Here is a 27358-nt window from a genome sequence, read left to right as displayed (position 1 = left end):
GCTGCAGTGATTAGTCAGTTGACCAACTATTCCAATAACTGGCTGACTGCAGGCAAAGTAGCTGTTCTCAGCCTCTCTAACATCAAGGTTTTCTGCTTTGGATTCTTATATCACAGTGAATTATCTTTTCTTTTTTTCTTTTTTTAAAAGATATTTTTGGGTGTTTTTTTTCCTTTATTTTGATAGGACAGGAAAAGGATTGTCTGGTCGGGTCAGGCATATGCCACTATGGAACGTTCTCCCTAGCCACTCGACCACCGAGCATCCTCATAAATTCAGTATCTTTGGGTTTTGTATAGATTGTCAGACAAAACCTAAGATTTATAGATGTCACTTAGACTTTGTTAACCATTTATAGACTTAGATTCATTGATCCATTCAGAAAAACAACCCTCAGATTGATGAATGATGAAGTCTCAATGTCTTGTTAGTCTTTGTCAAACTTCAGTGTTAATGTAGTCTGAGCTGAAGGAAGTTTGCTGCTGCGATTAGCCTCTCATTGGCCGGAACGAGCCACCCGGTGGAAGCCCCGCCTTCCTGTTGCAGTTTTCACAGTCCCCCCCGGAGAAAGGAAACATCAACAGGAACGACGGATATTACGATATGACTGTAAAGATATTAAAACCGTATGTTTCTGCCATCTCCAAGAAGGATGTTCTGGCTTGTTTGCCGACCGGCTACAGCAAAAGTTCGTTGTCCCACAACGATTGTGATTGGTTGAAAGAAATCCAAACGGCCGAGGCTTTTTTTTTTTTACTCCGATCTGAGAATCAGAGTCGGTCCAGTCGGACCTTTCTTCTCTGGAAAGCGAGACTAGTGTTAGTGTTGAGTTAAGTTTTAAAACAAGACTCCAAAGCAAGTGGCACAAGCAGAGACATACAGTATTTTGATTGTTGGGCGTTTGAAACAATTTTAAGAGGTCAGACATCATGTACAGAGTATTTCCCTCTGCAGGCCTTACTGTGCCTCAGCCCTCCACCATGAGTCAACCTGCTGAGTCCTCCCTGCCATCTAAAGCTTCAGTTCATCTGTCTGTCTCATTTGGAGCAATGCCCCTGTGCTCTGAGGGCTGAAGCAGCTGCAGAGCCCCTCATCACCTGCCCCCCCCCTCAGTCTGTCTGACCTGCTCACATCTCAGCAGCAGCAGAGGCACAAAGTCCTTCACCCTCAGACTCTCAAGCTTCTCATACTTCATTGTCCCCCTGCCAGGGAAGCTTTGCGAAAGGAGAGTGTCCAGAAACTGTAACGTATATCTCGGGGATGTGCCAATCTCCCTCTGCCCTCTGTGCGTTTCTAAGCCGTCACAGGAAATGATTCATGTGGAAGAGGCAGCACAGCGCTGGAGCTCTGCGGCAGAAAACTGGAAGTGAAAGTTCCATGTTTGCCCCACCGCCTCTTTATCGTGTGGTGTCTCACCAGAATAGAAAGAGGACCTTGAAACGTCTTCCTCTTCGGCTAATTGGAGACTCATTTCCTCCTGGATCTCAGGGTGGGTGGGAGCTTCGCTGATGCGGTTACATGAGAACCAAGATCGGCTTCTACTCTCTCTCTCTCTTTCTCTCTCTGGAGAGTGGAAAAACAGGGAGCAAGATGATGTGAGTGGCTGCCAATGAATGTACAGAAGCAAAGCCCTTGTATTGTTATTGTGTCCAGCCGGGTTGAATTTGCTGAAACACACGGTCTGGTACACACAATAGGTGGGGCCGAGGCAAACAATACAGGCTTTTCCTCAGAGAACAAATCAAAATGTCAAAGGGACATTTCTCGGAAACTCTAGTACCACTTAACCACGTACAGTAATCACTTTCTCCTCAATGAAACACCCCAAGTTTCTTTCTTTTCTTTTGCAACTGTGTTGAAGTGGCCACAGGCCCCGCTCCAGGACCCACTCCTTAGAGAGGGACCCGAGGGCGCCGCCATAGGTCCAGTCCATACTGATATCCCAACCGGAAGTTATGCTTTCTTCCATGTGTCTTATTCATTATATTATATTATTTATATATGTTGTTTACATAATATAATATATTGCAAATCGATGAAAAGTTAACACAGTACATTTCTGCGATTATTTTTTCTTCTTCTAATTATTAACTTCTTAGTTTTACATACTGTAGAGTCGTGTGAATGATTGTTGAAGTGTTTTAAATCTAGTCACTTCATGCAAAATAAACACACGGGAAAAGACAAATGTCCTCCTGTCTTCTTGTAAACTTCTTCAGTTTTAATCTCTGTAATCCACTTGGTTTAATATATATCATTACTTATATATTAAACTATCACTTTATGGTGGAAAACCAACTTCCGGTGTTGATTGGATTACGGCGGTACCCTTGTCCACCATAGATCTTTTATACTTATTCAGTCTTAATCCCGGAAATCTACTTGGTTTAATATACTTTTTAAATTCTTGTTTGATGGTGGATTGCAAACTTTAGTTTGGTTGCAAATTTTAGGTAGATCACAATACCGGTATGGAGCGGTGAATAATATACATGTAGTATTATTATAGTATTATTCATATATCTGATTTTCCTGTTCTTCTGGAAGTATATGGACTGATGTGACTCGTACCTCTGTCCTCCCATGCTGCTCTGTGAGACATTCTACATCCATCTTGCTTAATAAAATGCGCCGGATGTTTTTAACTGAAGTCAACGGTGTCGACCTTGAGGATCTCAGACCTCCATCTCTGCTCTTAACTCCCTCTGTCTCTGCTGACTACGGAGGACACGACGGTTCCTCTTCCCGTCACTCGAGTGACGCCGCTTCTCGACAGCCGCGTGGCCGCGGTCGGCCCCATGACTCACTGTGACAGGAGTCCACCCTGGAGCTTCTTGTCTTCTTCATCTGTTGTTTCTTATCAAGGCTGCCCTGATCCTTCCTATCTGTACCACTGCACTACATACATACTGTACGCCTGGCCTTTCCAGTGTGTCAGTCTCTTTGTTGTTATTAGCTGTAAATGAGGAGAATAACACCATCGCTGAATATTTCCTCTTATAAAGTGTTGTAACAAGAGTCTTGGGCAACACGTTACTTCATTTATATATAACATTGCAGCTACTGTTTTGATTTCAGATGTCATTTTTCATAACCAGTCAGAACATTGATACTCGTATAATACTCAATAACGTGTTCAAAATTATTCATATGCAAGAATATCTGCACATGACCTACTTTTTTCACTGTTTTTCATGATACTACTTTCCAGTGAGCCCAGTATACATACAGTGAAGCCAAACAATCAAACAATAAGACTTTATAATCAGTTTATCAAGTGCTCTGTGCTCCAGTATTCTCTTGCCATCCTGCTGCGTAACGCTGCGCGCTGCCCTTGAACGCAACCTTTCTGGCTGAAGGGATTTCCAGGATATGGGTCCCACCTCTTCCAGAGCCTTTGCTGCTGACATTGTGCGACCATTTCGTGGTCAGTGGCGAAGCCCACCTAAACAGTTGACCACCGTGGAAACACCGCAGTTGACAGCACAGTCAGTCACTCTGTACTCACTGTTTGTTTTTTTAAGCAAAGACAGCGGATATGGCAAATGAGGCAAAGTGGATGTACGGTCAGGATGAGGCTGAGGTCAAAGAAAGGCTGCTTCATTCATGTGTTCTGTCTGTGATGTTTTCATTATCAAAAAGAAATTGGGTCCTATAAAATCTGTTTTATTTTTGCCCAAATTCCGTTTTTTCCGTTTTAATTTTTGGAAATTCCGTTTTATCTGTTTTTGGGATAGTAGTTCCTTTTTCCTTTTACTCTTATTTTCCGAACAAAAAGAGTGTGTTTTTAATATTAATGACTAAAATGTACACACATTAAATAGAAATTACTTTAAAATGATTGAGGTAACAAAAGACACTTTTCCCTCCATACCTTTAGAACAAATACTGCATGATGCAGCATAACACTGCACTACTACTCTAAGTATGTCAAGTAGCAACAAAATATTAATGCTTATGAGCTTTAAACTGTTTCCAGTAAAATAAATTATATTAGTTAAAGGGACAACGAGGAGTTTCTATTCGGTTATAAAAAAGTCTCACGTTAATGTGGATGAATCTCCGCTACCCACACTTGTTAATGGGCCCATTTTCGATAAATATATCGTTCTGTCTCTATCGTTATTTTGTTATTATTAGTGGTGGCGGAGATGCTGGTCGAGCCGACCAGCGTTTTTTACTTTCGGTTTCGCAACGAGTCATGAGAATAACGCAGCTGAATCGCCGTTTATGGTCAGAACTACGACGGTATGTGAGCCTCTTTGAACCTCTGACTTTAATTCTTGATGAATGAAAACATGAGTCCGTCTTGCGCCGGTCAAAATAATTTTACGGTGCGCGCGGAGGCTCATAAATGTAGTGTGAAAACGCTTCGCTTTTCCAAAACTCCTCGTTGTCCCTTTAAAAAAAAAACATTTCCTTGTTTTTCACATGGCTTTTGGACAAATAGGTGGTCATTGCATCTTTGCACCACCCAGATTTGCTTCCCTCCCCAGAAATAAGTTTCATCTTCCACACGAAAACAACATTTCAGTCAAATTATGTAGAATTCGGCAGTATTCCGTGTTAAAAATAGATTCCTTTTTAATTGGCCAATTCCGCGCTTCTGTGATCGCTGAGATCATAGTAGGGCTGGACGATTATGGCAAAAATCATAATCACGATTATTTTGGTCAATATTGAAATCACGATTATTTACACGATTATGGGGGGGGGGGGGGGGGGGGTACAGGATTTATAGCTTGACCATGCTACATTATTACCTTAAATAAACAGTGCCAATGTGTGTTTAAGGTTTTTAAGTTTATAATTTTAAATATTTATTCAAAATTAATTTAAAACTTTTTTTTTTTAAGTTTTATGATCCAGCAGCAGAAACTATACAGGATGTTTAGCTTAACTTTTCTACATTTTTACCTTGAATAAACAGATTTGGAGTAATTGTCATGGTTTAACTTATTAAGAGGGAGAATGGAGGCTCTCTGCTTCCGTGTGTGTCGCTTATTGCGTCTCTGGGATGAAATCCAACCTGGGAAGATCAGAGCCTCCGCCCCGCTGCGCTGTCCCAGCTCTCGTCACAAACGCACCCCATAACTTTTTTTTTTGACGCGCCCCATAAGTGATCTCTTAATGACAGATTAAACTACACAAATACACGTCGTAACATCGTATAACGTTATCCGCCGCTCTACAGATTGCTTTGTAAACATATGCACATGTAGCCTACGGGCCGGGGGAAGAGGAGGAGGAGGAGGAGGAGGAGGGGGGTTGTTGTTGTGCGGCCGCTTTGAGGAGACGAGCGAGTGTTTTAAATGATTATTTCCCGTTCATTCGTCCTGAGCGGTGGCCGCTGCTCTCTCTTCACTGGCGCTGATTTTTAAACGCCGCCGTCAACACATGAGTGGACTCGTCCACAGCATTAACTGAGAGAGGAGTGCAGTGCAGGCGCGGGGGCGGAAGCGCGCATGTGTGTTTTTCAGAATAAAACACCAACAGACAAAAAAATAATCGTTTTTCTTCGATTACAGTGTTTTTATGATCGTGAGAAGCCAAAATCGTAATCACGATCAAAATTCGATTAATCGTCCAGCCCTAGATCATAGGGCCCTCCATTCAATTATTGATGGACATCTATGGAAGGATTCTTTTTGGGGGCTGCAGAGGATTGTTGTCTTCAGTATTGTGGCTTCCCACTCTCTCTCTCTTAATCAGTGTTTACATCACTTTGCTTTTTCAACCAACTGCGAGGAATGAACTCCAACGAGAGTGTAGACCTCCCCACCAGCGGTCACTGGGGCAACACTTGTTTTTTTATGACGAATTCAGTGTTGGTTCATCGTCTTCAGGGGAATTGTTGTTAAAATTAAAATGATGAGTCATGTCTGTCTTGTCCTTGTAAGGTTAAAACCATGATCAAAGAGAATAAAAAGCCTGAGAAAGCTGCCCAGGAAAAAAAGAGAGACTCCAGCCGACGGCGTGTCGCTTCACATTTTTCTGCTTTTCTGCTGAAACTTTAAGAGCCGCTGTCAAAAGCCGGCTCCGTAATGTGGGCACAGACATGGAATTTGACGTTCCCTCTGCTGATTGTCAAATACCATCTCTCGTTTGGAACACAAGCCACCGGCGATTCTTGTGGCGCCCTTGTTTTGCTTGTCTTGGCTTTTCTCTGGCTGCGCGGTGACCAGTGTCGAGTTTCAGGCCACTTCTGCTCAAGTGCTGCTCTTCATCTCCACGACCTCTGGCTCCGTCTGCAGCGACTGAAGCTGCTTTTATGTATTTTTACACTCACACACACACACACACACTCAAACACACACTCCAGTGCATGCATTAGATGCTGGCCTGTCTTGCCTGTCCTCAAGGCGTGGCAGGTTGTTGACATGAGGCTGAAGTGACAGGCCTGCAGAGAGGAAGTGGCCGGGTGTTCGGGGTTAACAATCACCGTACCTGTCACTCAAAAAAAAAAAAATCTGTTCAGCAGTCAGAGCCTGGACAGCGAGGAGCCGGATCCCGCATCTGTATCAAAAAGCCAAACACATGCACGCATCCTGTCGCTTGTGACATGTTTGCTTTTTCCCCGTCCAGCTCTGTGAGGGCCATTATTAGGGCCAGATTTGCTTCGCTTTGATCTTCCCAAAAAAACGCCACGGCCCTACCATTCATTACAGTGCAGAAATTATGCATGAGGAAGCGTCAGTCCACAGGCATTACTCAGCCCCGAGCTCCTCTGGACCAGATTGGAAAGTAGCAGTAAGGAAAAGAAGATGTTTTAAATTAAGGGTTAAAAGAGGGATTGCATCCTTTTGTGGGCATATAACTGCTCCTGACGTTTTACATCTCCAGCTAGAACAGCTCAGAGTGAGTAATGCAGCATAAAGTAAGTACTGTCATTTCTGAAACCATCTCCTGTTTCTGTGTCGCTGGTGGAAAATTCCCCTCGTTGACGTCGTCGGCTCAGTTAGCCCCCGCGCACCGTCCGCTTGACGTGCGGAGCTCTGCGGCAAGGAGTCAACAGAGGAGTTTATCCGAGCATTGATTACTTGAAAATGAAAAATGCGAATGTCTAATGCACAAAACAGAGAGGCTGATATTGATCGTTTCTCTGCGGACGCTAATCCCAGCACAGGACTGTGTGGCCGACGGGAAACAGAGGTGGAAAGAGGAAGATCAATGAGGATGATGGAGCCATTAGTGACACTGTGACCCTGGTGAGGCGGATGGCTTTCTGTAGCGTTGTTTGGAGGCCAGGACTGTTGATGTTGGGTATCGTCTGTGGTCGGCCTATTGACAGCGTGCGTTTCTTGTCCCCGCCGCCTTATCGTGTTCTATTCCTTCATTTCCCACAGTCCCGTGGTGTCCAGTGGCTCCTCAGCAGTAGCTCAGCTGACCACACAGGGCGCTGTCAGTCAGACATGGTTCAGGTTCTGGTTCTGGCCCTGGTTCCATTCTGCTTTCTGTTGAACTAGCAGCGTTCACACCAGTTGAGTGGGAGTACGTTACTCTGCGTTACTCAGGAGGAAGTAAACACAACAATTGTGATATTTTTGCCACTTTTTTGCTGTCTCTGTAATTCTCCTTCAGTTTTTAAAGTCTATTCATTATTTGGTCTAGTGTTGGAGTGAACCCAACCCCTTGACCATGTCTTCCCCAAGTACAAAGATAAGAATTACTTTACTTCATTAACCCCAAAGGAAAATTCATACAACTTGTTCTTTATTGAGCTGCTTTCTAGCTTTTCTTGAAATTCTGTAGATGCCCAAGTCACCATCAAACATAGGTTCCTCAGACCACGACAAATTCTTTCTTCTCCAGGTTGTCAGTCGCTGCCTTCTCCTCCTTCCTGTGTCTTCACAGTTTCACAGTTCCACAGGAAAGAATCAACTATTTCTTGGTTCCCTTAGGAACCAACTTTTCAGGTTCTGCACCTGTTATTTTAAGCTCAACCCAGATCCACGTCCACTTTTGTTCTCCTGCATCAGCAGGAGAATAGAAAGAGGTTTTGGCTTCACTGATACAAAGTTCCATTTGATTTAGTTTCAACAAAATACTGTATGTCACCCATGTTTTCAGCCATGATTCATGGTTGTGTGGTTTCATTCTTAGCCTGGCGTGATGTTGATGAGTTCGCTGCTTTGACTCTGACTGTAATACAGCAACTAATGGAAGGCTTGTAATGACATTTAGCACAATCGGTCTTCACATTCAGCTTGTGAAGGATGTGGCAGCACATGATGCTCTAACCTTATTTGACCAACCATATTAAAACTTAACTGACATCAATACACAAATGTTGCTTAGTCCAACAGATTGCAAGTGGCTTATCAAAGTAAGAAGGTAGCTACCAGGCAAAAAGAGAGCCTTCTTTCTAACCCTCTGTAATACACTGCAGATTCCCTCTAACATTGGTAAACTATAAACATTCATTCATTCATTCATTTTCTATACCGCTTATCCTGCACTAGGGTCACGGGTGAGCTGGAGCCTATCTCAGCTGACTTTGGGCGAGAGGCGGGGTACACCCTGGACAGGTCGCCAGTCTATCGCAGGGCTAACATATATAGACAGACAACCATTCACACTCTCATTCACACCTATGGGTTTATATAAAATTGCTAAAAAAAGTAAAAAAGAGAGTGCTTTGGTCTTTGGATGTCAGACACATCATGTTGGTGATGCCTACGAAGCAAAGGCATTTAGGCACATGGGGCACAGGCAAACATGAGGCTCATTAGGAAAGTAGATGGATGATAATATGAGCATGGCAGATTTATATTAAGAAAACAGAAAGATCTGGAAAATTTTACGACTGAATTGCAGTTTTGACCATAATGTAGCAGCGTTTTGCTAACGTGCTAACCAGTAACTTGTAGATACAGTACATCATCCTCCATGTTTTATCAGGAATGAATATCTCAGCGGTCACATGAAACGACAGCCACAGACCGTCTGTGTGTCTCAGGGTCAGTTCTTGTTGGTCAGACTAAATGTCAGGACACACCCCACCACCATGCGGGGGGGGGGGGGGTCGACATTTTCTCTCTGCTCACACAGGCTCGGATCAATAACGACTCGCTGCTCATCACTTATAGAGTCATCGGTGTCTCTGGGGGGTTTGTTAGCTGCATCCAAACATGGAACTCACTCTTTTGTGTTTGCTGCCAATCACATTTTCAGTATGTTGATATAAGAGGTATAATGCTGTGATCACAGTGTATTCACGTGACTTACATATCAAAGTGAATATATGACAGTCACAATTCACAATCAAAATAGTTGCTGTCGATAATTTGCTCTTGATGGACTGATCACTGCAGCTTTAAAATGAAAGTGGAGAAAGTGAAAGTGACAAATTGACAGAGATCACCACCAGATATTTTAGTCACGTCCAGCTAAGCTGCTTATCAGCAGCTGCACATTTACAGCTTATCCTGATTCATGATGTTAATTGTGAACTGTGAAAGCACCTTATTTGCTAAGCAATAGTTACATTTAATTGAAGAATATTTGTAAAATTCAGCCATTGGGCCGAATCAGGCCAAACTGGTGTTAGAGTGTTGGACCTGCTGATCTTTCTTGAGTGGCTGTTCTTGTTTACAAACCTGATGAAGGCTGAAACTATTCAATGAATTCATTTAAAGTGTTGGTTTTTTTGTAAATGGTAAAAAAAGAAAAAAAAAAAGTCTTTGATCTGCAGCTGGTTATGTGTCTGAAAAAGAAGGATTGAACAGGAACAGAGAGAAGGAAGGGAAAGATTAAGCAAATAGAAAAACACAATGATTGAAACCAGCTCCAGTGTCCTGCTGTCCACCTAAAAAAACCTAACTCTTATATTGTGAGAAAACACATTAAATATAACACTGAGAGGATCCCAACTACGCATGGCATCAATAGATTTCAATCAGCCTGTAACCATGGCAACAGCTGCTCAGAAGATGTTTGATTGTAGTGAGGAGGGGGCCTTTAATCAATGCAGCTCCCAGCACGGGGCTTTTTTTTCTGACAGTGATGTTCGATTAGTGTGTGTGTGTGTGTGTGTGTGTGTGTGTGTGTGTGTGTGTGTGTGTGTGTGTGTATGTGCATGGAGGATGGGGGTAGGTGGTTAGTAGTAGTGTGTGTGTGTGTGTGTGTGTGTGTGTGTGTGTGTGTGTGTGTGTGTGTGTGTTGGTTGTGATAGGAGGAGAGCAGTGCGGGTCGAGGTGATGTCATCGCCCAACTGGGGATTGTAATGAAAATGTGCAGAGGATGGAAAGGCAGTTCTGCAGCATGTCTTTAACACGCCAACACACACACACACACAGACACGCACACACACATGCACACTCCCCTTGTTTGCTTTCCTTACCTCTCTCTCCTCCCATCTCCTCTCCTTGCATCATCCCCTCTTCCTCTTCTTGTTTCCTGTTCCCTCGTCTTCCTCCTCCTCTACTGACCACATGACAAAGGGCAGAGAGGAACAAATGAGATGACATGAGGTGTTTTCAGTTGATGTTATTATGATTATACACAACAATATTTTCTATGTTAAAGCCCCAGTATGGAACTTATTTGGCTTGTTTATCCTGTTACATGCAGCGTCTGTTGTCTGTCTGACGTCTGCCCGATTTCACATGAATGCAACATCAGGAATACGTTCCGATATGCAACCGCACCGCTCAGTGGGGGTAATTCCTACATATTATACTTTTAACTCTATAATGTGTTCATTTAATTCTTTACTTTTTCTCTCTTTATTGAGGGAAAGTGTCTGGACAAAGCTGAGTACCAAAGCATGATGGGAAACCTGACTGTATTCCTTTTTTAGCATCTATGTCAGTGCAGAAATTGCAGCTTGCACATGCATTTCTTTCCGCTGCACAGTTGCTTGTGCACACACACACACGCAAACACACACACACACACCTCTCAGAGTGCAGCACTGAATGACTCGGCACTCTGTCTCTGGTGTGCACGGGTTTCTCTGGCAGATATTTGTGTCTGTGTGGGCTCAGTTCCTGTGAGCTCTGCTGGCCCGCTGGAATTCAGGAATTCACACACACACACACACGCATACACACACAAGGCATTTATTATTTTGCTTTTTTAACCTCTAACTTTCCAGGGAAAGTTGCCTGAACACTTTTTTTGTTCAGTAGAAACACTCTGCATCACATTCACACATTAAATAAACCTGTGTTCTCATTAGGGAGGATCCGGGGACGGGGACTTAGCCTCTGCTAAAGATGATAAATAACCATTAACATCTGTGAAACAACTTCAACTCTTAACTTTTCATCAATAATTTAAAGTAGTAAATGTTCCAGACTTTTAACAGTCCATGTGTTGTATTCGGTCAGGCCTCATTTGGCTTCTTGTAGATACAACCACATAACTTCTACCATTATTTCCCATAGTGTTGACACTGAAAAGGATTGAGTGGCTGATTGATTGATCGATTACTTCATTGATTCACACAGTCTGAACATATTGGAAACACTTTGCTGGACTGCTGGACAGAAGACGACTTAATCTTTCTGTAATATCCTAAATCTCTCAATAAACTCCACCACAAACAGCCAATCACAGTCCTTGTTGTCCTCACACGGTTTTCTACCTACATCACAGCCCACAGATACGGTGCAGTTAAATTAAAACATTTTCAGGAGGCACACATCTGCTACGCCATCCCTTACTGTCCATGTGTTGTAATCAGATGTATATGTGGCCGATGTTGTCTGGCCGGCCCGGAGTGAGTTTCGAACCCAGACGATGCAAACCGGGATAAGGGATAAGCGTGCTAGAGGCAGATCTGTCTTATTTCTGGAGATAATTTCCCTTCTCACCGTGCTCCCTGTCTTCATGCTGTATAGATGCCTTGTACAGTTATATAAATATCTATTTTTCTTTTATAAAGAAGCATTTTATGTAGCTATTTTATTCCCTCATTCTGGGGAAGACGCACTGGTGTGGGCAGAGTTGTATTTTGTTTAGTTTAGTTTTTTTTGAGTGGGTTTACACATCTTTTATGGTTGAGTGAGTTTAACTTCAGTACCGCTAGGGCTGACCCAAAAGAATTGATCATGAAGTCCGTGATCGATTTTTTTTTCTTTTTTTCCTTTTTTGACACCGGTTCTCATCGGCAATTGTTACATTGAATTGAGTATGACTACTTGACATCCTGGAAACCTGCATGATAAGTTTTGGAGACATACAGTGTTCCCCATACATTCATTATGTCTGCCACTAATAGACCCTGCTCACCTCTGCTCACCTGGTCCGTTCCAAATAGTTTTAGATTTTCAGTTTTGTCAAAAACGTCACCAGCAGGTTCTGACTGAGACGAGCCTCACACGGTTTGAAGTGTATGAAAGCTGCAGGCAGTTTTACTGGAGCAGATTTAAAAAGCTTTCTTACTTTGCTAAATAGCGCCTGGAGGGAAGACACTGAAAACACTGATTTCCATCATACACCCACATTTTCTTCAGGTAATGTGAGACTTTGAAATGACAACCTTGTGGCAGCCGTTATACATTTGTGACCTTTTCCAGCCCGACTCTGAGTAGGTTCTGAGAAAAAGCATTTTACTGCACTGTAAAGCCAGGCAGCTTTATTTCAGAGTTTTATTTGCCAGTGTTTATTCTTATTATCATAAAAAGATTAAACTCCATGTGTCAGTTGGATCTGAAGTTTATGAAATCCCAAGATTTGATTGTGTGTTCAGCTTTATGCAAATCACACACACCTTGAATGAGTTTTAAACTTTAAAACGGGGCAGTGATGAACACAAAGTGTGTTGGTCTGTAGGTCTCAGTCATGTTGTTTGGTAGATGAGCAACGTTACCAGCAGAGATGAGGAGTGAGTCCTCGGAGAGTTAAAATATGTCTGTAATCCTGAAATGATGAGTGATCAGATCAGGGGAGGGAGCGCACGTGTGTGTGTGTGAGCGAGCGTGCGTGCGTGCGTGTGTGTGGAGGTAGAAGCGATTTAATGTGTGTTACTCGCAGCTCAAATTGTAATTTAACCGAGCTGATCCTATTCTCCTAATGCAATCATCCTCGGTTTAATCTAAGTACAGTACAAGCCCGGGTTTTAGGATGAAGAAGGACACACACCTCCTGTGTTGACGGATTGTTTATGTGTGTGTGAGCCGTGTTGAGGAATGCTGAGGTTTGGTGTTTATTGCTCTTGTGCTGGTGAGAAGCGACTGTGGGAGAGGAGGGGGTGTTACTGTTTACCAGCCGGGGCTCTGAAGACCTGCAGGACCAGCTCAGCTTCTTGTCTGTGTTTAATATCTTGGACCGGGGCCAGCTCAGCTCCCTGGCAGGCAGCTTTCTCTAACGTTTATGAGAGCTTTAAAAAAACAACAACAACAACAACAACAAAAAAAAAACTCCCCGTCTCCTCTGATGAGTTCGTTTTTCTGGAAACGCGGCGATTTACCGCACGTTCGCCGCTGTAAAACATCAGCTTCTGCGCCAGACCATCATCTGTGGATGTGGTCGTTATGAAAGATGAGAAACTTACCTCTTCACTTCAACCTCCAGTGGAGAGACAGCTGCAGTCAGACGCTCATGAGTCAAAAACTACGTCTGAAGTCTTTTGTATTAAAGCCCTAAACTTTTCAGTCAGTCATTTCCAGGAACCACTAAACCACAGAAAACAAAACAAGGGCCAAGAGTCAGTTTTTACTCAGTTCTATTTGATTGTGAAGAACGTTGTAGAGCAAGTTGTAACTTTCAGCGACGGCACGTTCAAGGCTTGTTGAGATAATTTTTCACTGCTGCCCTTATAAATAAATAAAGCTGTGAGGAGTTTGTCCTGTTGAGCTCTGATACATGAGAACATGTTAAACACCAGGGCTGCGTCATGAAGAGACAATATCCCACACCCACAAGCCAAACAGGTCTCACCTGCAGGATACACACACTTGACCTGCTTCTCCTCAGATTTTAATGATGTCTCCTCATCAGGAAAGAGAGCACGGTGCAAAGCTGATAATGAAGAAAAGAAATCTACTCAACAACCTTCTTCATGTGAAACCGAATCTTTTCCTTTCTTTGTAAAGGCGTTCCTTGAACCATCAGGGCCAGATATAAAGAGAGTGCAAACTGGTGATGAAGTTGAATGAGCTTTTCATCGGCTTCTTACATCTTAGGCACAGGGAATGATTCAATTGAACAATAAAAGATGAAGTATTTATACAGCAGATGAACAGGTAACTAAAGGCCTGATTCTGACTGATTTATATCTTAGATTAAACGTACTTAACTTGGTGTTAGTGGTAACATTTAGCTCGTTCCGTTGGTGTGTGTGTTGCAGGTGATGATGTAAGCAACAACAGGTGCAACAGTTTTGCGTGTTGTAATCATTTCTGCCACGGAGACAGATGAAGTTATGAGAGGATATGGCAAGATACAGTATAAGGTGAGGAACAAAAGAAAAGGTACCATCTCATCCTGTGCAGCTTTAAGGACTTGGGACAGCACGCCTGAAAAACAGCTTATGGAGACTCTAGCAGAAACAGCTACAGCAGCTGGAATGACCCAGATGTGAGGAACTGCGGAGATGTGAGAACTCTTGTCATGGTGAAGTTAGTCACGTTTGGTGGTAGAGAAAAGGCTTTAACTTGTGGTGCAGCTTTAAATGCCCTGCAGACATCAGTCCTAACATTCCTAACAGCTGTGTATCTAAACTGAAACTTTACTTGTCTTTGTTTTGTTCTGGTGTTGGCACCAAAACTAGGATTCAGGTGAAAACACTAAGCTTAAGCTAGGCCTAATTGTCTAAATTGGTAAGAAAAAGAAAGTAAGAAGAAAATTCGGAGTAATATTTACAAAAATATGATTATTGGAGATATATTTCTTTTTTTCTGAATTAAAGGGACAACGAGCAGTTTGTACTTGGTTATAAAAAAAAGTCTCATATTATTGTGGATGAATCTATGTTACCCACATTTGTTAATGGGTCCATTTTCGATAAATATATAGTTTTGTCTTTATAGTAATTTTGTTATTATTATTTAGTGGTCGGCTCGCCCAGCATTTCCTATATACTAGTTTTGGTTTCCCGGACGCTGCCCGGCGGGTCATGGGAATAACGCCGCCGGATCGCTAGTTGGCATCGTTTATGGTCGGAACTACGACCGCTTTCCGAAACTCCTCGTACTCCCTTTAATAAAAAAAAATCCCACACCCAACCACACCCCTATCCCTGCAAAACCTGGGAGATATTAAATGTTGGATGTCACCCAGGCCTATTATAAAGCCTCCTATGAGTCTATAACAATGGGTCTAAGTTTGAAAGTCAATAAAAACTAATGTTGCTCATATTTCATGCTTTTGTCTGAACATAACGACAAATAAATGCACTTACAGTAATAACATTCTATTGCAGCAGCATAATGGACGCATGCAGCCACAGAGGAGATGGCACAATTGTTGTGGGAAGTTGTTAAGGATAATGACATTACAGAAAGTCTGAGTGCATCCAAATCCACCTTAAAAAAAGAAACATAATGAAATCAGACTGTTTGTCTAACTGGTCCAGGCCTGGATCTGAATCTGTTACAAGTACGTGTCCATCAGTTTATACTGACAAATATACATCCTTCAAATGTATATTGGTCATATGCAGTGGAGATAGTTGACTTCACCGTCTCACTGTCTCTCAGCTAATTATCAATTGTGCCTCCATAGATTAAAAAAGGTATGGATTGTATTTTTTTATGTAAAGCAGCTCTGGCTCAATATTAATACTGAAAGTATCAAAGTCACTGCAGGAATACAGTCACTGAGCCTTAAAACCAGCCGTCATTACCTCTGTAATGTTGTGAAGCTCAGACCCTCCTCTCTTCTGATTGGCTCACTGAAGTCCTCCAGAGAGAGGAGATGTAAAAAAAAAAAACACTCAGATGGTTTTAATTCTTAAAACCACAGATATATACAGTATATATAAATCAACATATCTTCTTCTGAATCAACAAAGCAATGGACCAGTGTTTTTCAATGGTAGTAAACGGAATGTTTTGAAGTTGTTGACTGTTAAGCCAACAAAAAGAAAGTTAGTTTTATTACATTTAAACAATTTAGACAATCGGCAAATCATAAATGGAAATAATCTGGTTCTTTATTCCTCGTCTCTCCCTCCTTCTTTTTAAATATTGACGTATTTGGAAGCACCTCTGTTTTTAAAGGAGACATCTTCTGCCCCTTTTCCACAAATGAAAATAGTTCCCAGGTGTCTTAAGCGGCGTTCACACCGAACGCGATAGACGCGAATATAATCGCGCCAGACGCTTCATTCGCGCCGCTTGGTCATTTTGGATCATTCGCGTCCATCGCCTCATTCGCGCTAGACGCTCCGCCCGTTAATTTGAAAACCGGTGATCTCAACCCGCTCTCTTTCCACGTCAATCGTGGCTGATATCACCACCGTTGCTGCACTGTAGCTGCTGTACAAGTCTCAGAAACACCAGAAAACCACCCGCCGTCCTGTCTGGGTTCACTGTGTGTGTGTGTGTGTGTGTGTGTGTGTGTGTGTGTGTGTGTGTGTGTGTGTGTTTTTTGTTCACTCTGTGTAGAAGACGGCAGCGGTGCCCACACACAGCTCATATAGCCTACAATTAGCTTCTCCTTCATGTTGTTCTGAGTGTAAACAACCGTACAGAGAAGTGACGTCGTCGGCTTGAACTCGGCGCTGATTGGATGTCACGGCGCGATGCCGCCTGAAAAGTTAAATATTTTCAACTTTATTCGCGCCGCTCCAGACGCTTCATTCGCGCCGCGTCTCATCGCTCCAGACGCTCCATTCGCGCCGCCTCCGCCTGCATCCATGTCATCGCGCCATTTACATTGATTTTCAATGTAGAGTTGCCGCTCCATTCGCGTCTATCGCGTCCGGTGTGAACGCCGCTTTAAAGACATGTCTGTGACATGCTTTGGTCAAAATACCCCAAGGATCAAATGTCAAAGCTCTTTTCATCCTCTCAAAACAGCCCTGTTCAAAACGTCTGGTTTCAGTGCCTGGCCCTTTAAATGCAAATGAACCACTGCTTGCCCTGCCCCTTCTACTGGTACCAGGTAGGGGTACAGCTCGTAAAACCACATGGATTTCAATCTAGGGAGCCTGAAAATTACAGATTTTTTTTGTCAGATCTCACATTTGAGGGGACCAGAAGGCAAGACAAACACCCAAATAAAGAGCCTTCAAAGAGTGATATTTCCATAATATGTCCCCTTTAACATTAACAGTTTCTCCTCCACCTGAGTGACGGCTCTAAACGGCCACGACCTGCAGCTGAACCTGTCCACCAGCCGCCTGACTGACACCCTCTGATTAAGACGTCCTCCACTCTCTCAATCTCCCTCCATTCTATACAGCTCAAACTCATTTCAGCACTCGGCCGCTTTACGGCCTTATCTCAACACGCTGTCAGCGCTTCAGATTCAACCGTGTCAAAACAAAGGCCTAAGAGGCGTTCGGGCTCCTCCACTTGGCCGCTTCTTTTTTAACTTCTTCTATCATCTCCTCTCTGTCTCGCCGTGCCTGACTTCTGTCACTTTCCTGCTTCATCCATCACCATCACAACTCTTGTCAGCTGCGCTTTTCTTGCAGCAAATGCTGAACATACTGTATTAAGGTCACATCCATCCATTGTGCTCAACATGTCTCATAGCCGTCCACTTCCTTCCTGAGCGGCTTCACTTCATGCAGCTGTTCAAGGAAATGCCAGGAAAGTCTGGTTTTTTTTTGTTTGTTTTTTTTCATCTCCTGAAATATTTGAGCCAGCTCTGCAGCTCCACCTCATGTGATTTGTCACAGCCGTTAGCTGGTATGTAACCTTGGCTCCTCGCTCTGAGCTTTGACCTTAAAGGACAATCCATCAGGCCCATCACTGATCACCTGGAGGCTTCTACACAACCTTCCAGCTTCCTGATGTCTCCTGCCGTCCAGTTTGCATGGATCATAAACTCTCAGCAGACAGGCTACTGGCAGCAAAGAGGTCACTCTTCTCCAAACTTGCTGTTCAGTGATTTTATGCTCCTCTCCTGTGGAGCTGAGAGGAGCGGTGTCGGTCGGTGTGTCGTGTCTGTCGAAGCAACAGTATAGCCAAGGAAAGGATCCGTCGTCAGGGGGAAAAGCTTCATTACCAGAAGCAGGGATTTGGCGTGCCATGCTATCCTTTAAGATGCTAATCCGCAATATCCTTTTATTTTGGCGACATCTGTGGTGTTTTTGAATGGTATTTCCCAGAGATCAGTGCTGTGTCAGATATGCACTGTCATGTCTTTAATGTTTTACAGTGATAAACTCTGAAATAGTATCGGTGCTGATGTTGTCTACTCAGGCATTCCTCTCTTTTCTTACTCATCACTCATTCAGGGAAAGTGGTCTATTCTTCCATCCCATGCACAAATGTATGTGCATTATGATCTGTATGTAAGAATTCTATATGAAACCCATTATAATCATATTATATTAATATAATATTACTATAATAATAATAATTTGAAACATTTCATACACTGACACAGAGTGTGTCTAACCCCTACAAATATGTATGTTTAATATTGTCATATGGTGATATTAGTGTTTTCACAATGTCTCACAGTATGAGACTAGAATAAAAATATATACTTATCTAAAATTAATCAGTAACAAACATGTACATTTTATATGCAATTTTATAGTTTTAAATGCAAGTTGCTACAATTAACTTTAAATATGCATTCCCAACAATATATGTGAAATACAATGTAAAACAAAACATTATAGATATTTTAAATATATAGAGAATGCAAATCTTAATATTGGTATTTCATGTGATAATCCCTTATAGGTGACATATCTTTATATTGAGACTTACAGTATGAGTTGAACTGACAGCTGGGATGGAGCACAGATCAGCTGCAGAGCTGAATGAAGGCAAGAGCGTTCATGTTTTTCTATCAACCTGAAAAAGGCAGCAGGGGGATTGTGGGTGATCTAATAGAAATATAGCAGCTTTCAGGTAAATGCTCAAAGAAACCAAATCCTACTCGGGGCACGTCTATTATTGTGACATCACAAAGTTACAGAAGTCTAGATTTAAGGTTTTTAAAGCTCAGTTTCTGAATGCAGGCCGTGTGCTTTTCTCTGTGGACTGAGGTTTAATACTTTTACAGTAGTGATATAGAACCAAGACCTGAGTGCTAATGAAAAAAGACATGGGAATCAACATTTATACAACATGGGACCTTTAATATTTGATGAAAAGCTCATGTGTTGAATCATTTTCACTGATCACTTCAGTCATAATAAAATAACAAAGTCTTATTTGTTATCAGACTCCAGTCTTCAGCCAATTGTTTAGTACTGTTTACACATGTGATCTTTAGCCTCTCCAGTAGAACTGTGCTGTGTCTGCTCCGCTCCTTACCAGATGTTGACTGCACCATTTTCCTGCTGTGTTGACATTTCACTCTCAACAGATTTATATATATATATATATAAGACCGAACCTTTACTAAGTCTTTTGGCCTTTTTCACATACTGTAGTTTGGGTGTAGAATGAATAGCTTATTAACAAGTCCAGTCTATTTACATGATTTCACTCACTACTAATCAGATTGAATTAAATCTGCAGACTGGGAGCTTGAGTGACAAGCAGGTGTAATGCATTCTTTAGTGTTTTCCTTTCATTTCTTTTGGTCTCTAATTCATACAAGTACAACAAGCGCCCGAAAGGAAACCAGCAGACAGACCAGGAGCACCGACTGTATTTACATATCTGCATAACAGACACGCAACTCTGACCTTTTACTCATTTGAGCAGCTCATTAGCGGCTGCATCAGCGGTGCGGGGACACTGCTTTGAGTCTTGTGTACTCTCTCTCATCTCTGTCTGTTTCTCAGCTCTGTCTTCTCTGCCTCCGCTCCGTCTTTCATCCCGCACAGTTCACTTCTTTGTTTCTCACAGACAGCCCCCCCCTCCTCCTCCTCCTTTCTCTCTCTCCTCTCTCCCTCTCTCCCCTCTCTCTCTCTGGCTCTGTCTGGTGCTGGTATGCTGGTGTGCTCCTGCAGACTGATGTAGGTGGTCAGGATCAGTCCAGACAGCAGGAGGGAGAGGAGAGGAGCGTCTGTCTGGGCCGCTGCCTCATCCTCTCTTTCCCTCTTTCTCTTTCTCTATCTATCCAGCACATGGGCTTGGCTGAGAAAACCTTAGAAAGTAAAATGTCATCCAGAAAACCAGAGAGTCAGGATTCAAAACCAATAGTCGTTTTTTTTGTTGTTGTTGTTTTTTTTTTTACTCTCATCGTTTTGAGCGATTGTGACTTTGCTTGTTTCTGACCTTTTCTCCCGCCGCCGTCTCCTGTGTTTTTGCATCACGGCTCGACTTATTTGAGCCGAGACTTGATCTGGGAAAGCGAGAGGGGAAATAGTAGACATTTAATGATGTGGCCTTTGTGTGTGTTTGTGTTGGCAGTGAATATTCAGAGAGTCAGAGCGACAGAGCCAGCATGAGAGAGACGAAGTCTGGTAGATGAGAAGACAACGTCGAGAAGCTCTCGCTTAGAAATAAGAGATAATTGAAAGGAATCGCGCAGCAGAGGGGGGCGGGGCTACTGGCAGACATCGCTTCATCCTACATTCAATATGCATCACTTTCAGTTTCTGTTTTTTTTTTTTCCTCAGTTTTTTCATCCTCTCCTCTTGGGGTATTGACATTTTATATTTTTGCGGTGACTGATGTCCTGCAAAACAAAACACTCACTCTTTTACATTTCCTGTATTTGAGACTGTTGCAGTAAAATGTGCTTCATAAATAGTACTAACCACTGACCATGTGAAAGTCTAATGATACCTCCTGTCACTGAAGAATGAGAAGACAGTGATCCCAGAAACAAACTGTAGTGTACACACACATATAATGACATTAAACAACATTTTTGCTATTTAAAAGATCTAAATAAGTTTGATATTTTATCCTATGAAAAGAAAACCGCTGCTTAGAAAACACTCAATATTTGCTACTGAAGCTTTAATCGCTGCTACGGTTGTGACTTCGCTCAATGAGCCTTAGAGTGTGTGAAACTGGACTGAGTGTGTGTGTGTGTGTGTGTGTGTGTGTGTGTGTGTGTGTGTAAAAAGAAAGAGAGGGAAAATGGAGTGCTGTGTCCACTGTCAACAGGGAAGTGGTGAATTACACCATTGTACTCTCATTACAGCCACTTTTGTGTGGAAGGTGGCAGCTGTTAATCTTGGCACACGGCTACAGGCCTTGGATTATCACATGAGTACACACACACACACACACACACACACACACACACACACACACACACACACACACACACACACACACACACACACACACACACACACACACACACACACACACACACACACACACACACACATACTCATGGGGTATGTGGCTCTGATAAGCGGTGGCCAGTAGCTTTTAAATTCATGAAGCAGCTACTGTTGCTCATTGTTTTGAATGGCTATCAGTTCTTGTCTCTGTCTCTGACTCGGTCTCATGCTTCTCTTTTGTGGCCTGTGTGATAGTGGTTCTCTTTACAGTCTGACACAGAAAGCCCTTTGAGTCTGACTTCTCTGTCATGGGACAGATGAAATCTCCATGACTCTACTGACCCTGTTGTGACTCAATGTACTGGAAATGTGAGGACGTGAACTGATGTCCGCTACGGATGTGAGTCTTTGGGTGTCTCACGATTCGATTCCGATTTTTAGGGTCACGATTAGATTCGACATCGATTCTCGATCGATGTGCCTCACCTGTAACAACGAGGCTGCTAAAAAAAAACATGAACTCTTTGTATAAAAAGAGTTCAACATGTGAAGATCAAACCTCCAGAGTGCTGATCAGCTGCACAGCGTGTGTGTTTTATAACGGCAAAAAAAAAAAAAACATTGATCATCCTCTCAATCGACGATAGAGGATTGGGTTGCTGATCGGCACAAGCATAGTCACAGACATTCAATACAGCATTTTAATCTTATCAGTTAACAGCGAGAGTTGTTGCAGCAATTTCACTTTAAAGGGATAGTTCAACATTCTGGCAAATTGGCCCATTGCCATAATCCCTATAGTTTTAGGAGCAGGTTTCGTTACCTTTAATTGTCGGTGCAAGCTGTTTTTAGAACGGCGGAGCAGAGTCGCAAGCTGTTTAGAGCTAAGAGGCTAATGGGATGTCTTGATTTCCCTCATCAAACTCATCAAATACACAATCCAACAACTCCAAAGCGCTCTGGTGGACAAGTTGTGACCTGCACATTCACCACGCTATGAGATAATAACAGAACGTTACGAGACAGAGTTGTTTTAGAGGTAAATACAGAGACTGCTTGCTGAAAAACTGCCCCGACAGGAACACGCATCAGCGGTTTTGCATGAATTTACCAGCCCTAATGTCCACTGGTTTCTCCTTTTGGACCCTTGATGTTGCTTCGCCGCCATATTTCACATGTTTAACCGTTCTCCATCTCTGTGTCTCCTTTTTCCCCTGCCCCCTCTCTCTCTGTCCTCCTCCAGTTGGGATGTCCTGAGTCAGTCCTCCGGGCCCAGAGAGCGCTGTGCTGATGGGACCTGCTGCGCCACCATGAGCTTACAAGATGGCGGCTGCAGCTACGCCAGCAGCGCCAACATGGCCACCGCCAGCGGCAGCATGCGGCGGCGCCTGGAGGACCAGGAGTTCACCTTGCGCGTCTACCCGGGCGCCCTGGCCGAGGGCACCATCTACTGCCCCGTCGGCGCCCGCAAGAACACCACAGCTGCCGAAGCCATCGAGTGCCTCATCGACCGGTTGCGCCTGGAGCGTACCAAGTGCTACGTGCTGGCCGAGGTGAAGGAGTTCGGCGGGGAGGAATGGATCCTGAACCCCGGGGACTGCCCCGTCCAGCGGATGATGCTGTGGCCGCGCAGCGCCCTGGAGAACCGCAGCGGCCTGTGCAGCGGAGACGACTACCGCTTCCTCCTGCGGGAGAAGAACCTGGACGGGTCCATCCACTACGGCGGCAGCCTGCAGATGTGGCTGCGGGTGACCGAGGAGCGCCGGCGCATGGTGGAGCGGGGTTTCCTTCCCCAGCCCACAGGGACAGAGCCTCCGTCTGACCTTTGCACTCTCCCGGAGCTGACGGAGCGCGCCATTCTGGAGAGCCTCCGCGCGCGTTTCCGCCAGGAGAAGATCTACACGTACATTGGGAGTATTCTGATCGTGATAAACCCGTTCCAGTTCCTGCCCGTCTACAACCCCAAATATGTCAAATTGTACGACAACCACACGCTGGGGAAGCTGGAGCCCCACATTTACGCCGTGGCGGACGTGGCGTATCACGCCATGCTGCAGCGGAGGAAGAACCAGTGCATAGTGATATCCGGTGAGAGCGGGTCAGGGAAGACCCAGAGCACCAACTTCCTCATTCATCACCTGACGGCGCTCAGCCAGAAGGGGTTCGCCAGCGGCGTGGAGCAGATCATCCTGGGAGCAGGGCCGGTGCTGGAGGTAAGAAACTCACTGAACAACACCTGCAGCACAGATCATGTTTGTGTGAGTGTTGACAAGAAATCTCCAAATTACATTTGCATGGTACTTTGTCAGGGCCAAGGAACAGCTGATTAGATTTTGGTTGTGGTTGAGTTCCTCATGTCACAAAGAAAACCTCTGAAACTAATACAGAGAGACAAACACTTCCAAACCTTTGATGAATGCTGCCTGCTGAGGAAAGCAGCTGATTGGACAGGAATTAGCCTAAGTGTTTGAGTGAAAAAACGTTGATAGTTGTTCTAAGAATTTGCTCCTGAAGACCAGCTGAGTTGAGTCAAATGGAGCTTTTTACTGTGAGAATTTTCTAATAAGTCTGGAGCTTCACCTGCCGTTTAATCCAAAGGAACACGTGTCTAACTTTCCCGGTCCATAGTTCCTGCTTTTCAGTTTGAAAATTGAAAGATGCACAAATTAGTTTTCCTTATTTTCCAATTTAGTTCTTGAATGTAGTTAGCTATTTTTTTTTTTTTTTTTTACTATGCTTTAGTTTTAAAAAACATCTCTCTTGCCATGTTTCTTTCTGTCATCCTCATCATCCTTTAGATTTTAGATTTTTGGAAACATTTGAAAACTCTGGCAGTGTAGTCTGGACGGAAACTGACCTCTGGAAATGATGTCATACACACCCACAGTCGCTCCCTTATTGGCTCTTATCATCACTAAGGCAACATGGAGAATGGAGTTACTGGACATAGACAGTAACTGGCCTTGTTTTGTTTGCTAGTCACTGCTGTGCAGTTTAATTCTGTGTTAATGCTACAGTACAGCTGCTTTTGCTTTTTCTCATTCGTAGCATTTTCTGTATCTAACCTCACAAGGATGGATACAGATTGTTTCTGATATACAATCTGGAGAAAGATGTTTTTTTTTGTACTAAAATGTAAATGTCGTATTGTGGTTGTAGCCTCAGGACATTCAGCTGGAATACAGATGAAATTTAACCCTTTAATGCCAAAGCAGAGTGTTTGGTGCTTGTTGTAGTGCTGAAGCCGTGGTGTCTCCTCAGTTTAGGATGGATGTTTCTAATACAGTTGTCCTGTGTTTGCTGTGTGCGGCGGACTGAATTCAGTTCATATGTTGTGAATTAGACACCCCGGTTAAAGGAAGTGACAAAAGCCTGATGAAATCTGAGCAGAAGTCAGCAGGTTATTTCTCTGGCGCTGGAATGTCAGCTCATGAGACGAGGCATGAAATGGATTATAGAAATGTCCTTCTCAAACTGGAATGCCCCCACATGTGGGGAAAACCTATATTTAGCCCCCGGATTTAGCGCATATGACTCTTATATATATTATGTGACCCAGAAATGGGGGGTTTTCCGTACTGTCCAATCTCTGCATTGACAGGGAGGAGAAAAAAAAAACTAATGGAATGTCGTCTAATCCGCCTTGGATTATAAATCAATAATGGATTATGGAATTTCATTGGGAATTTCATGTTTTTTCATGAAGGTCTCATCAAGGACGACATGTTTTCTGCCTGATGGCTCAGACTCTGTGAGCCTTCAAGTGGTTTGTTGTTTTTCTGGCTGCCATTTTGTCCCGCAAGCTCCCGGCTTCCTGTCAGGACGTATGGGAACGTCATGTCAACACACAGCTGTGTCTGCTGTGGGTCCCATGTGGAGGTCTGTACAGCACAGACACTTGGATCTATAGTTTGTCATCTGGAAGTCATGAATCACCTCCTGAGACGTCCGCGCTGACTCTGGGTGAAGAAAATCGTGACTGCAGCTGCTTTCAAGTTTCCACTTTATTACTTAAAAAAAAGAATGGCACTGAAACCTAACTGAATCTAGATGGACTCGCGCTTTATGCAGCACCAACAGTGACGGAAATGAAGGCGTTATAAAATAACGGCGTGACTAACGGTGCTACTTTTTGCAGTAACGAGTAATCAAAAAAGTGACTGTTTCCCCCGTTATAACACCATTACTGTTACTGACAATAAAATGAGCCGTTACTTGACTCAAGAAGTTCCGTCAGAAAATAATACACCTGTTAAAGTTACGTTATACACACTTTTTTTTTTTAAGTCCATCAACTAGTCGGAAAGAAGCCGTTTATCTGGAACTAACCAACTCACTCAGTATTCCTCCGCACAGGCAGCTCCACCACGATGCGTCGACGAGCCTGCCTGTGTGGAGGAAGACTGTGTGAGTTGGTTAGTTCCAGATAAACGGGAGGTTTTGGGGTGCGAGTCCAAGTAATTTAACATATTTGAGCATTTTATTAACAAGTACCGCAATAGTTATTTTTCCTGGTAATTAGTTACCGTACTTTTATAATGTAGCAATTCAGCTACTTACTCAGTTACATTTTGGAGAAAGTAACAAGTAACTATTGGTGCATTAGCATTTGGCATACTTAGTTAATGAATAAAAGAAGATGCAATATGTTGTTGTAATAATAATAAGATGATGATAATAATTTATAGAGTAGATATTAATGATGATGATAATAATAATAATAGAGCAAATGTCTGAGAAATTAATATAGCCTGCCCCCCGCCACCCCGACTGTGCCTTAGTGCAAAGCCCTGCTCTATATATACTTTTTATGCCCAACACTGAGCACCAACAATCTCTTAAAGATAAGAGTGGAGGATGTATTGCGTGTTGACAGTGACTAGCTTCCCCACAGACATACCTGTGGTTGAACCTGGCTGTCACATGCGCCACAGTTGCACTTCTCTGCAGCTGACGGTTGGACAGTGACCAGCGAAGGCTTGTCAGAGGAGGCAGCGGTGAGCCGACCCAAACGGCCTGTTTCTGATGATAATACACAGAGGAACATTAGTCTCTGCGGAACTGGATACCGTTGGTTGGTGTGTGCGGTGTGAGCATGACTCTCTCCCATGTAATCACTTCCCCATCAATCACCTGTCATGTCCGAGGTGCCAGAGACAAGCTGCGCAGTTTACATGTGACAGAGACAAACAGGCAAAGGCAGATATAATGTAACACAGCATACATTAGTTTTGTCGTCTCTCTGTGTTCTTGATACTCTGCCAGATGTAGGAAACATGATATCACAAGGACAATACAGGAAGAAGATCAGATTTAAGATGAAAATATTACTACAGACAACTTCACAGCATGTAGGTGCAGTCAAAGTGCAAATTTTGGAAAATACCCTAGGGGAACCAGGAAAGTCTGACAGGTTTGGTGCGGACCAATTTTTTTTTTTTTACTTTGCTCTGCAAGAAAGAAAAAGTGTTTCTTTACCAGTGTGATGTTCAGTGCCTTCATTAAAATCTTTAAAGGGACATTGTGTAACTTCTCCTGTTATCTATACAACAACTCTGCAAAAGTATGTTTTTCATTAATCAGTAACCCCCCCCATCAACAAACTGAAGTGTTCCTTTCAGCTCTGAATGAGCCGTTCATATCATTCATATCTACATGGAGCGGGTAAGCTCGGTGCTGCTGCCATGTGGTGTCGCCATGTTTTTATGTTCTGTGGCAGCGTGACGGTAGGAAACCACGGAAACCGCAGTGCAGTGAGGAGGAATGGAGCGTTACACTGATGCTGCATTCACGTGCAGTCGGGCAGACGGCCGTTGGTAACAAACCAGATGTCATTTTAGCCACAGAAGTCCAGAGGAACCCGGTAAAACGTGGGTCAGGTAAACAATACAGCATCGCCATGACAACAAGCTTGTTTATGCCATTACGTGCAGCAGCTGTTGTCCGTCTGCTGTCTGCCCAATTTCACGTGAATGCAGCATGAAAAATACGTTTGAGTTGCTTGCGATATACAACCGCAATGCTAGAGGGGAGTAATTCCTACACAATGTACCTTTAATTAAATTGACATTATAATGGAGGTCACAG

At 43.4% G+C, this 27358-nt stretch overlaps 2 protein-coding genes across 2 annotated transcripts in view; one reads left to right on the top strand and one right to left on the bottom strand.

Annotated features, from left to right (window-relative positions):
- The window catches only part of LOC310987047 (unconventional myosin-IXAa-like), a 183305-nt gene that overhangs the window by 23900 nt on the left and 132047 nt on the right, over positions 1-27358 (top strand). The window contains exon 2 of the mRNA XM_083973193.1: positions 22515-23484. Coding sequence (XP_083829319.1) covers positions 22582-23484 — 903 coding nt within the window. The 5' untranslated portion in view covers positions 22515-22581. The remainder of the gene's footprint in view (positions 1-22514; positions 23485-27358) is intronic.
- crabp1a (cellular retinoic acid binding protein 1a) overlaps positions 1-27358 on the bottom strand; it is a gene marked incomplete at its 3' end in the record, with an annotated part of 415466 nt that overhangs the window by 275840 nt on the left and 112268 nt on the right. The gene's annotated exons all lie outside the window — the stretch shown is intronic.

Source organism: Trachurus trachurus (genome assembly GCF_905171665.1).
Source record: "Trachurus trachurus genome assembly, chromosome: 6".
Taxonomy (NCBI): domain Eukaryota; kingdom Metazoa; phylum Chordata; class Actinopteri; order Carangiformes; family Carangidae; genus Trachurus; species Trachurus trachurus.
This window is presented reverse-complemented; position numbering and strand designations above follow the sequence as displayed.